Raw genomic sequence first — 12,268 nt, forward strand, 5'->3', positions numbered from 1 at the left:
GGCCGACTCCTGCTCCTAATTCTTGTGGTCTTATGAAGAGTCTGCTTGAGGTTAGAGTTCCACAGGTGCCAGTCGCCCTCTCATACATTGCCCCCAGTCTTCACGTGAGAACTTGCACAGTGAGTGTCGGGAGGTTCCCTGACTATGTCCATCGCATCGGAACCAGGCCTGAAACTGTCCTCACCCAACCAACACAGATTTAAGATAATTGACAAAAGATCCGGGGCGGGGGGTGGGGGGCAGGCGGCGGAGGGCGGTGGGGTAGATGAGAAGAATTTTGTTACGCGGCGAGTTGTTGTGATCTGGAATGCGCTGCCTGAAAGGGCGGTGGAAGCAGATTCAATAGTAACTTTTAAAAAATTGGATAAATACTTGAAAAGGAAAAATTTGCAGGGCTACGGGGAACGAGTAGGGGAGTGGGACTAATTGGACGGCTCTTTCAACGAGCCGGCACAGGCACGATGGGCCGAATGGCCTCCTGCTGTGCTGTACTTGATTACATTTTTTGATGAGGTAACAGAGAGATGATGAGGGCAATGTGGTTGATGTGGTGTACATGGACTTCCAAAAGGCATTTGATAAAGTGCCACATAATAGGCTTGCCAGCAAAGTTGAAACCCATGGAATAAAAGGGACAGTGGCAGCATGGATACAAAATTGGCTAAGTGACAGGAAACAGAGAGCAGTGGTGAATGGTTGTTTTTTAGACTTGAAGAAGGTACACAGAGGTGTTCCCCAGGGCTTAGTACTAGGACCACTGCTTTTCTTAATATATATCAATGACTTGGACTTGGGTGTACAGGGCACAATTTCAAAATTTGCAGATAACACAAAACATGAAAGTATAGTGAACAGTGAGGAGGAGAGTGATAGACTTCAAGAGGACATAGACAGGCTGGTGGAATGGGCGGACACGTAGCAGATGAAATTTAACGCAGTAAAGTGCGAAGTGATACATTTTGGTAGGAAGAACGAGGAGAGGTAATATAAACTAAAGGGTACAATTCTAAAGGGGGTGCTTGAACAGAGAGACCTGGAGGTATATGTGCACAAATCGTTGAAGGTGGCAGGGCAGGATGAGAAAGCGGTTAAAAAAACATACAGGATCCTGGGCTTCATAAATAGAGGCATAGAGTACAAAGCAAGGTAGTTACGATGAACCTTTATAAAACACTGGTTCAATCTCAACTGGAGTATTGTGTCCAATTCTGTCCAAAGGAAATATGTGAAGATGTTAAGAGAAAGTGCAGAAAAGATGGTTCCAGGGATGAGGGACTTCTGTTACATGGGTAAACTGGAGAAACTGGGGTTGTTCTCCTTAGAGCAGAGAATGTTGAGAGGAGATTTGATAGAGGTGCTCAAAATCATGAGGGGTCTAGACAGAGTAGATAGAGAGAAACTGTTCCCATTGGCGGAAGGGTCGAGAACCAGAGGGCACAGATTGAAGGTGATTGGCAGAAGAACCAAAGACGACATGAGGAAAAACTTTTTTACGCAGCGAGTGGTTATGATCTGGAATGCACTGCCTGAAAGGGTGGTGGAGGCAGACTCAATCACGGCTTTCAAAAGGGAATTGGATAAGTACCTGAAGGAAAAAAATTTGCAGGGCTACGGGGAAAGGGCAAGGGAGCGGGACTAGCTGAAGTGCTCTTGCAGAGAGCCGGCACGGGCTCGACGGGCCGAAAGGCCTCCTTTTGTGCTGTAACCATTCTCTGATTCTATGATTCTGTGGTGCTATGATTCAACACGACAGAGTAGGTACAATCAGGTTCCTTCCATCCTCCTAGGCTGAGATGAAGTAAGCCGAGTGGGAGGAGGATCGTGTGGTGCACAGACACCAGCATAGGGCCGAATGGCCCACTTCTCTGCTGAAAATGCCATGTCATTGCAGCAGTTGAGGCACCAAGAACGAGGAACTATAGATATAAGATTGAATGTGAAATGATTTCGAACAGAAGGCAGGAGAAACTTCTTTACACAGATAGTTGCGACGTTACAATAGTGACAATTCACAAAAAAAAGCACTTAATTGGCGGTGGTCGTGAAAGGCGCCGTATAAATGCAAGTCTTTCTTTCCTTTTATCTTTATGTGGATTTCGCTTCCAGGGTGAATGATTGAGGCAGAAACTATGACAACTATCAAGATGAGATTGGAGAGGTGGCTGAAGGACAAGGGATATGGGAACAGGGCGGAGAAGTGTGATTCGAACTATCTGCTCACTTGAGAGTAAATGCCGACAAAGACTGGATAGGCCGAATGACCTGTTTCGTGTTGTAACTTCTAAGTACAATGTCCCCACACATGCACTTTCCAGCAATGTTTCAGTTGCATGGTTATCAGGAGCAGGAACCCTGCCCCATTTGTCCATCCCTACTCAAGGGACTTTGAAGTCAATTATAGCGACCTGTTATTTTTATTCGTTCCTGGGATGTGGGCGTCGCTGGCAAGGCCAGCATTTATTGCCCATCCCTAGTTGCCCTTGAGAAGGTGGTGGTGAGCCGCCTTCTTGAACCGCTGCAGTCCGTGTGGTGAAAGCACTCCCACAGTGCAGTTAGGGAGGGAGTTCCAGGATTTTGACCCAGCGACGATAAAGGAACGGCGATATACTTCCAAGTCAGGATGGTGTGTGACTTGGAGGGGAACTTGGAGATGGTGTTGTTCCCATGCACCTGCTGCCCTTGTCCTTCTAGGTGGAAGAGGTCACGGGTTTGGGAGGTGCTGTCGAAGAAGCCTTGGCAAGTAGCTGCAGTGCATCTTGTAGATGGTACACACTGCAGACACGGTGCGCCGGTGGTGGAGGGAGTGAATGTTTAAGGTGGTGGATGGGGTGCCAATCAAGCAGGCAGCTTTGTCTTGGATGGTGTCGAGCTTCTTGTGTTGTTGGAGCTGCACTCATCCGGGCAAGTGGAGAGTATTCCATCACACTCCTGACTTGTGCCTTGTAGATGGTGGAAAAGCTTTGGGGAGTCAGGAGGTGAGACACTCGCCGCAGAATACCCAGCCTCTGACCTGCTCTTGTTGCCACAGTATTTATGTGGCTGGTCCAGTTAAGTTTCTGGTCAATGGTGACCCCCAAGATGTTGATGGTGGGGGATTCGGCGATGGTCATATCGTTGAATGTCAAGGGGCAGTGGTTAGTCGCTTGCTTGTTGGAGATATGGTGTGGAGATGCCGGAGTTGGACTGGGGTGGACAAATGTAAGAAGTCACACAACACCAGGTTATAGTCCAACAGCTTTATTTGAAATCACAAGCTTTCGGAGCGCTGCTCCTTCTTCAGGTGAAGTGGAGAAATGCATAAAGACACAGCTTATATAGTCAGAGAATCATGTCAGATGTTTACAGGTAACCTTTCCAACTGCCATTTGTCACACCTCGGCAGAGAGATAATCACAGCAGTCAAAGGTGTGAATGGTGTCCAAACAGGTCAGTCAGGGAAACATTACATCAAAGTTTGGACACCATTCACACCTTTGACTGCTGTGATTATCTCTCTGCCGAGGTGTGACAAATGGCAGTTGGAAAGGTTACCTGTAAACATCTGACATGATTCTCTGACTATATAAGCTGTGTCTTTATGCATTTCTCCACTTCACCTGAAGAAGGAGCAGCGCTCCGAAAGCTTGTGATTTCAAATAAAGCTGTTGGACTATAACCTGGTGTTGTGTGACTTCTTACATTTGTTGGAGATAGTCATTGCCTGGCACTTGTGTGGCCCGAATGTTACCTGCCACTTATCAGCCCAAGCCTGAATGTTGTCCAGGTCTTGTTGCATGTGGGCATGGACTGCTTCATTATCTGAGGAGTTGCGAATGGCACTGAACACTGTGCAATCATCAGCGAATATCCCTACTTCTGACCTTATGATGGAGGGAAGGTCATTGATGAAGCAGCTGAAGATGGTTGAGCCTAGGACACTGCCCTGAGGGACTCCTGCAGCGATGTCCTGGGGCTGAGATGATGGGCCTCCAACAACCACAACCATCTTCCTTTGTGCTAGGTATGACTCCAGCCAGTGGAGAGTTTTCCCCCCAATACCATTGACTTCAGTTTTACTAGGGCTCCTTGATGCCACACTTGTTCAAATGCTGCCTTGATGTCAAAGGCAGTCACTCTCACCTCACCTCTGGAATTCAGCTCTTTTGTCCCTAGTTTGGACCAAGGCTGTAATGAGGTCGGGAGCCGAGTGGTCCTGGCGGAACCCAAACTGGGCATCAGTGAGCAGGTTATTGGTGAGTAAGTGCTGCTTGATAGCACTGTTGACGACACCTTCTATCACATTGCTGATGATTGAGAGTAGACTAATGTGGCGGTAATTGGCCGGATTGGATTTGTCCTGCTTTTTGTGGCCAGGACATACCTGGGCAGTTTTTCACATTGTCGGATAGATGCCAGTGTTATATCTGTACTGCAGCAGCTTGGCTAGTTCTACAGCCACTTCATGGGAGCTGAGCTAATGAATCACAGATTAGGAAGCTTATACAGAACTATTATCATACACAGTAAATAAAGCAACAAAGCGAGCAGCTAGCATGATACCAGAACTGAGAGGTTTACCTATCAGGAATGATTGAATAGGCTGGGGCTTTTTTCCATAGAAAAGAGAAGGCTGAGGGGTGACCTGCTAGAGGTCTTTAAGATTATGAAAGGGTTGGATGGGGTAGGCGTAGAGAAGATGTTTCCATTTGCGAGCGAGACCAGAACTAGGGGCCATAATTATAAGATTGTCACTAATAAATCCAATAGGGAATTCAGGAGAAACTTCTTTACCCAGAGAATGGTTAGAATGTGGAACCTGCTACCACAGGGAGTAGTTGAGGTGAATAGTGTAGATGTATTTAAGAGGAAAGAAAGAAATAAAGGAAGCTAGATAAACACATGAGGGAGAAAGGAATAGAAGGATATGCTGATAGGGTTAGAGGAAGTAGGGTGGGAGGAGGCTCGTGTGGAGCATAAACACCGCACAGACTGGTTGAACCAAACCGTAAGTTTCTGTGCTGTAAATACTAAGTAACTATATAACTAGCTTCAAGTGATCCATACACCAATTATTATTCCGCAATTTATTGGGCAATCTAGTTTCTTACCTCATCAAAAATCACATATTTCATCCTTTTTGTCCAATCCTGATGATGAGGAGACAGTAGGAGAATTTCTAAACACTGTGGTACAGTAACAAGGACCTGCAAGAAACAAATTTACCATCAAACATTCCGATAATAAACAGAAAACACCATTGTTTACCGTTAAACGTCCACCCTCCTTAAAATTAAGCTCATCCAAAACTCTGCTGCCCGTCCTGCTCACCCATCACCCCTGTGCTCACCAACCTACTATGGCTCTGTGGTGATTATTTCCTATGTTTAATAAGAAGTATTGTGATTGGTGAATGGGGTGGTTTTTCTCTGTGTTAGTAAGAAGTATTGTAATTGGTTGTTTGTTTCTACTTTGAGATATATGCTGTAAACTCATTGGTAGTGGATGTCAGGTGATTTGTGGTGGCCATCTTAAATTCAGTTCTCTCCAGTCATGGTTGGAGACTGGTGTTGAAAGATGTGCTACTGGATTTTTAAAGTTAATAAAGCCTAGATTAGAAAGGCAAATCTATTCTTTATTTCAATTTATTCGGTACTGCCTGTATCTATAGTTAACTTTTTATCAGAATGGAGCGATATCTTCAACCAGAACGATTCAATGCTGACCCTAATTCTGCAGGAGTGGATGATAAATGGAAACATTGGTATTGTACATTTACAAACTTTTTGGGTGTGTTGGAACAAGAGTCTCTGAATAAGCTGAATATGCTGATCAACTACATTGCTCCGGATGTGTATAAGTATATTTTGGACTGTAAAACTTACGAATTGGCTATTTCTACATTGGAGAAGATTTTTGTTAAACCAAAGAATGAGGTATTTGCACGTTATCTTCTATCTGCCCGTAGGCAGCAGGTGGGAGAATCTTTGGATACTTATTTACAAGCACTTCGGCACCTTAGTGCTAACTGTAATTATAAAGCCGTGACGGCCGAAGAATATAAGGAAGAATCGGTACGGGATGCTTTTATTAATGGACTACTGTCTAGATCAATTCGTCAGCGGTTGTTAGAAAATAAGACTTTGGATCTCAAGAGTGCTTTTGAGCAAGCTTCTACATTGGATATGGCTCAGGGAAGTTCGGATTCTTATGCTCTTTCTAATCGACCTGCGACTGTGGTTTCGGCAGTTCCGGATGAAAAAGAATTAGGTGGACTTAATGGGAGTGGTTTACTAGATTCTAAAACAGTTTCTACTTCGGCGGCTGTTGCCTCTAGGATTCAGAAGTGTTATTTTTGTGGGAACGTCCGGCATCCTCATTTGAAGTGTCCTGCCCGGGAGGCTGTGTGTAGTAAATGTGGAAAGAGAGGTCATTATGCACGTGTTTGTAAATCATTAGGTTCAATTACCTCCTCTTCTGCGACTATTCAACCTGTAGAGAGGGCGTTTATTGCATCAATTTCTGCTGCATTTGCTCATGGCCTAAACAAAGCTATAGTTATGGCCCAAGTTAATGGGTTAGAAGTGAAGGCTCTCATAGATACGGGCAGTACCGAGAGTTTTATAAGTCTTCAGTTTGCGAAGGAAAAGTGTTTGAAAATCTTGCCTGTTACTTATCAGGTGTGCATGGCTCAGACGACTCTCACTTCACAAGTAGCTGGTTGTTGCCTTGTGAAAATGATTCTTCTAGGTAATACGTATACTGATATACGCCTATCTGTTTTGCCTAATCTTTGTGTGGATATTTTGATTGGTCATGATGTGCTTAAATTACACGAGTCTCTCAGTCTTTCGTTTGGAGGGACTAAGCCACCCTTATCCATTTGTGGATTAACTTCTTTATCCGTTTCTCCATTATCACTTTTTTCTAATTTGATGCCGGATTGTAAGCCAATTGCTACCAAGTCAAGAAGGTATGGCAGTCAGGATAGAGAATTTATTAATTCTGAAGTCCAACGTCTTTTATTGGAAGGAATCATTGAACCTAGTTGTTCGCCTTGGCGGGCTCAGGTAGTTGTCACCACTAACGAGAGACATAAGAAACAAATGGTGATAGACTACTCTCAAACTATTAATAGGTATACTCAATTAGATGCGTACCCTTTGCCTAAGATTGATGAGCTTATCAACAAAGTATCTCAGTATAAGTTTTTTAGCACTATTGATTTAAAGAGTGCTTATCATCAGATTCCTATTGTTAAGAGGGATCAACCATATACAGCCTTTGAGGCTGGTGGAAAGCTGTATCAGTTTTGCCGAATACCATTTGGTGTTACTAATGGTGTTGCTTGTTTTCAACGGACAATGGATGCTTTATAAGTGATAACTCTCTCTCTGACACCTTTTCATATTTAGATGATATCACGGTGTGTGGTAAATCAAGGGTGGAGCATGATTCTAATTTAGAAAGATTCCTTCAAGCTGCGGAAAAAGTCGGTTTAACTTTTAATAAAGAGAAGTGTATCTTTTCGACCACTGAGGTAAATCTACTAGGGTATATTATCTCGGGAAATAAGATTAAACCAGATCCAGAACGTTTGCGACCATTGATCGATTTACCTTATCCTACTAATTCTAAGGCTTTGCAACGAGTTGTTGGACTGTTTTCTTACTATTCTAATTGGATTGCAAACTTTTTGCAGAAGATCCGGCCCCTTATTCGGGTTACGACATATCCTCTATCATGGGAGGCCAGGACATGTTTTGAGAATTTTAAAAAGGATATCTTAGGAGCAGTTGTGCATTCTATTGATGAGCAGGTTCCCTTTGTGATTGAGACGGATGCTTCTGATTTTGCAATTGGGGCTACTCTGAACCAGAATGGAAGACCTGTGGCCTTTTTCTCACGTACCTTGAACAATAGTGAAAAAAGACATTCTTCAATAGAAAAAGAGGCATATGCAATAGTAGAAGCACTGCGTAAATGGAGACATTATTTATCGGGGCGACATTTCACGTTGGTAACCGATCAAAAATCTGTGTCCTTTATGTTTGATGTTAAACATTTTGGAAAGATCAAAAATGATAAAATAATGAGGTGGAGGATTGAGTTGGCATGTTACCATTTTGATATAGTTTATCGTCCGGGGAAGGATAATGTTGCTGCTGATGCACTGTCGAGGGCTTATTGTTCTGTGATTCACGGAGGTACGCTTATTAATCTTCACAATGCCTTATGTCATCCTGGGGTTACGAGGATGATACACTTCGTACGCAGTAAGAATTTGCCCTTTTCAGTTGAAGACGTCAAGCGGATGACTTCATCATGTTCTATCTGTGCTCGGTGTAAACCGAATTTCTTTAAGCCTCAACGAGCTCATCCTATAAAGGCTACTTCTCCTTTTGAACGTCTGAGCGTCGATTTTAAGGGGCCTCTTCGTTCAACGACTCAAAATCGATACATATTTACTGTTGTGGATGAGTTTTCAAGGTTTCCTTTTGCTTTTCCTTGCGCAGATGTATCAGCTGCTACAGTTATCAAATGTCTGACTCAACTTTTTGTCATCTTTGGGATGCCTGCGTATATCCATTCGGATCAGGGAAGTTCTTTTATGTCTTCCCAGTTGAAAGAATACCTTCAGAGTCGGGGAATTTCTACTAGTAGAACTACCCCGTATAACCCCCAGGGTAATGGACAGTGCGAACGATACAATGGGGTGATCTGGAAGGCAGTTATGTTGGCTTTGACATCCCGGAACCTTAAGAATACACAGTGGGAAATGGTACTGCCTGATGCCCTGCATTCCATTAGATCATTGCTTTCAACGGCTACTAATGTGACCCCCCATGAAAGGCTCTTTAATTACCCGCGGAGATCTACTACGGGATATTCGGTACCTTCATGGCTTACTATGCAGGGACCTGTGCTGCTTCGACGCCATGTTAGATTGTCAAAATATGATCCTTTAGTGGAGGAGGTGGAGCTGTTGGAGGCAAATTCCTAATATGCTCATATTCGATTCCAAGATGGGAAAGAAAGTACTGTTTCAATTAAAGATTTGGCTCCTTGTGGTGGCCAGCCCTCTTCTGAGGATACTAATAATAGTCACGATTCAGATAATGTGGATGTTGTTATAGATACTACGAATATTTCCAATCCTACTGCAGATAATTATACTTCTATTAGTCAGCCTTTGATGGATGTTCATGACCGTCCTAGTTTACTTCCTGATGGGATTTCCAATCCGGAAACCGTTGATAATCGGGATATGGATAGCCTTCCTGCAGAAGATACTTCAGTGTCTCCGGGTGTGGGAGGGCAAGGAATTTCACCAAGGTTAAGAAGGTCGACACGAACAAGATATCCGATCGACCGATTGAAAATGGACTTTTAAATTGATAGTAATGTTTTAAAATTGTTGAAATATTATATTTGCATTTTAGTTGTAAATAAATTAATTATAAATTGTAAAAGTTGTTTTAGGTTGGAGCATGTTTTAAAAGGAGGGGTGAATGTGGTGATTATTTCCTATGTTTAATAAGAAGTATTGTGATTGGTGAATGGGGTGGTTGTTCTCTGTGTTAGTAAGAAGTATTGTAATTGGTTGTTTGTTTCTACCTTGAGATATATGCTGTAAACTCATTGGTAGTGGATGTCAGGTGATTTGTGGTGGCCATCTTAAATTCAGTTCTCTCCAGTCATGGTTGGAGACTGGTGTTGAAAGATGTGCTACTGGATTTTTAAAGTTAATAAAGCCTAGATTAGAAAGGCAAATCTATTCTTTATTTCAGGCTCCCGGTCTCTGAAAGGTCCCATTTTAAAATTCTCAGCCATATTTTCAAATCTCTCCATAGCCTCACCCCTCTCCATCTCTGTAGCATCCTCCCAGCCCTGCAATCCTCCAAAAACTGTGCGATCCTCCAGCCTTGGCCTCTTGTGCATCCTCCAACTATTGGTGGCCGTGCCTTCAGCTGCCTGGGCCCTAAGCTCTGGAATTCCCTCCCTAAACCTCTCCGTCTCTCTACTTCTCTCTCCTCCATGTTAATTTTAAAAGGGGGCTGGACAGGTACTTGAGGATGAGGAACTTGCAGGGTTACGGACAAAAAGCGGGGATGTGGGACTACTCTTTCAATGAGCCAGCAGAGGTCTGACGGGCCGAATGGCCTCCTTCTATGATGCAAATGTCAGTGTCAGCCATGGCTCAGTGGGTAGCACACTCGCCTCTGAGTCAGAAAGGTTGTGGGTTCAAGTCCCATTCCAGAGACTTCAGCACATAAAACTAGGCTGACACTCCCAGTGAAGTGCTGAGGGAGTGCTGCACTGTCGGAGGTGCCGTCTTTCGGATGAGACCTTAAACTGAGGCCCCGTCTGCTCTCTCAGGTGGATGTAAAAGGTCCCATGGCCACTATTTTGAAGAAGAGCAGGGGAGTTATCCCCGGTGTCTTGGCCAATATTTATCCCTCAATCAACATAACAAAAACAGATTATCTGGTCGTTATCACATTGCTGTTTGTGGAAGCTTGCTGTGTGCAAATTGGCTGCCGTGTTTCCTATATTACAACAGCGACTACACTCCAAAAACGTACTTCATTGGCTGTAAAGTGCTTTTGAGACGTCCGGTGGTCGTGAAAGGTGCTATGTAAATGCAAGTCGTTCTTTAAGATTCTAAGATGCTCCTTAAACCCTGCCTCTTGGGCCAAGCTTTGCATCCCCTGTCCTAATGTCTTCCTCTTTGGCTCAGTGTCAAAATTTATCTGAAAACGCTCCTGTGCAGTGCCTTGGGTCATTTTACTAAATGCGCTATCTAAATGCAAGTTGCTGTAGTTGTTGTTAATGATTTTTTACTAATACTGTACCTTGCTGTGGTTTCACTTGATGCAACTTGACCAGACCTATTGTGAATCATCCTTACCGATTTGTTTTCCCCTTGCTACCAGAAATGAGGTAGGAAAGACAAACGTCATGGGTACAGTAGCCTAGTGGTTAGCATACTGGTGCAACAACCCAGAGACCCTGAGTTCATAATCTCGGGATAGCATGTTATGAAATTGAATTTATTTAAATCTGTGGGTTGGCACCAGATAAAATGACCTCAAAAGCTGCCAGATTGTCGTACAAACCCAACTGGTTCACTAAAGGCCTTCAGGGAAGGTAACCAGCCACCCCTACCTAGTGTGATCTACATGTGACTCCAGTCCCACACTATGTGGTTGACCCTGCAACGCCCTCAGGGCAGCTAGGGATAGGTAGTGTTACCCACGTCCCAAGAACACTTTTTTTTAAGGCAATTTGATTCAGAACATACCTATTATGACTTTTCTACCTTCTCGAAGTTGTAAGTATCTTATTGACTGTTATATCATGTAATATCACCCAGAATATACCTGACAATTATGAACATTGGACCAGTAGTCTCTTGTGAAGCATCCACACACCACCATTCCTTGTGGCAATGACTTGGTAAACCTTGCGTAGATAGTTGCCACCACCTGATTGACAAGGGCCTAACAAAAAGAGCAGATGATATTGTTATATTTAAGGGTTAAGATTCTGCTGAGTGCTATTTTAATGCAGGTTGTGGTGTATGTAACCGTTCCACCTTTAAGAGAACTATTTTAAGAGATGCACCACTTTATCTTGGCTGCTGTATACTGTAATACCGGTGGTGACCACACCGGTATATAAGTGCTGTGTAATGATTTATTGGGCAGTTCAGCCTGACCTCCGACTAGTAAAGACCTGTTGAATTTATTCTTGTGGCCTGTGTGCAGTGATTCTTATTAACAATAACTAGAACACACAGACTTAACACAGGTGCTAGCCCACTCTCTCTTAGTCCTGTGTACAAATAGCACAGAGAGGAATTTGGTGCACACACATTGAGGGATCAGTGGATCCATGACTTTGAGCGACAGTGTAAAACACGTGATAGCGAGCTGGCAGCCTGTTTCAAGAACATAAGAACTTAATGCATAAGAAATAGGAGCAGGAGTCAGCCATACAGCCCCTCGAGCCTGCTCCACCATTCAATAAGATCATGGCTGATCTTCTACCTCATCTCCACTTTCCCACCCATTTTACATTTTACAGAATGGGCAGACAAGTGGCAGATGGAATTTAATACAGAGAAGTGTGAGGTGATGCATTTTGGTAGAAGGAACAGGGAGAGGCAATATACACTTAATGGCACAGTTTTAAAGAGTGTGCAGAGAGAGAGGGATCTGGGAGTTAATGTGCATAGGTCCCCAAAGGTGGCAGGACATATTGAGAGAGTGGTTAGCAAAGCATATGG

At 43.7% G+C, this 12,268-nt stretch overlaps 1 protein-coding gene across 1 annotated transcript in view; it reads right to left on the reverse strand.

Annotated features, from left to right (window-relative positions):
* LOC147123998 (putative ATP-dependent RNA helicase DDX60) overlaps positions 1-12,268 on the reverse strand; it is a 217,424-nt gene that overhangs the window by 77,081 nt on the left and 128,075 nt on the right. Inside the window, exons 17-18 of the mRNA XM_085975509.1 lie at positions 11,361-11,480; positions 5,088-5,183 (exon numbers count right to left, since the gene is read on the reverse strand). Coding sequence (XP_085831635.1) covers positions 5,088-5,183; positions 11,361-11,480 — 216 coding nt within the window. The remainder of the gene's footprint in view (positions 1-5,087; positions 5,184-11,360; positions 11,481-12,268) is intronic.

Source organism: Somniosus microcephalus, chromosome 1 (genome assembly GCF_052327205.1).
Source record: "Somniosus microcephalus isolate GS21.2 chromosome 1, FLI_Smic_1.0, whole genome shotgun sequence".
Lineage (NCBI taxonomy): Eukaryota > Metazoa > Chordata > Chondrichthyes > Squaliformes > Somniosidae > Somniosus > Somniosus microcephalus.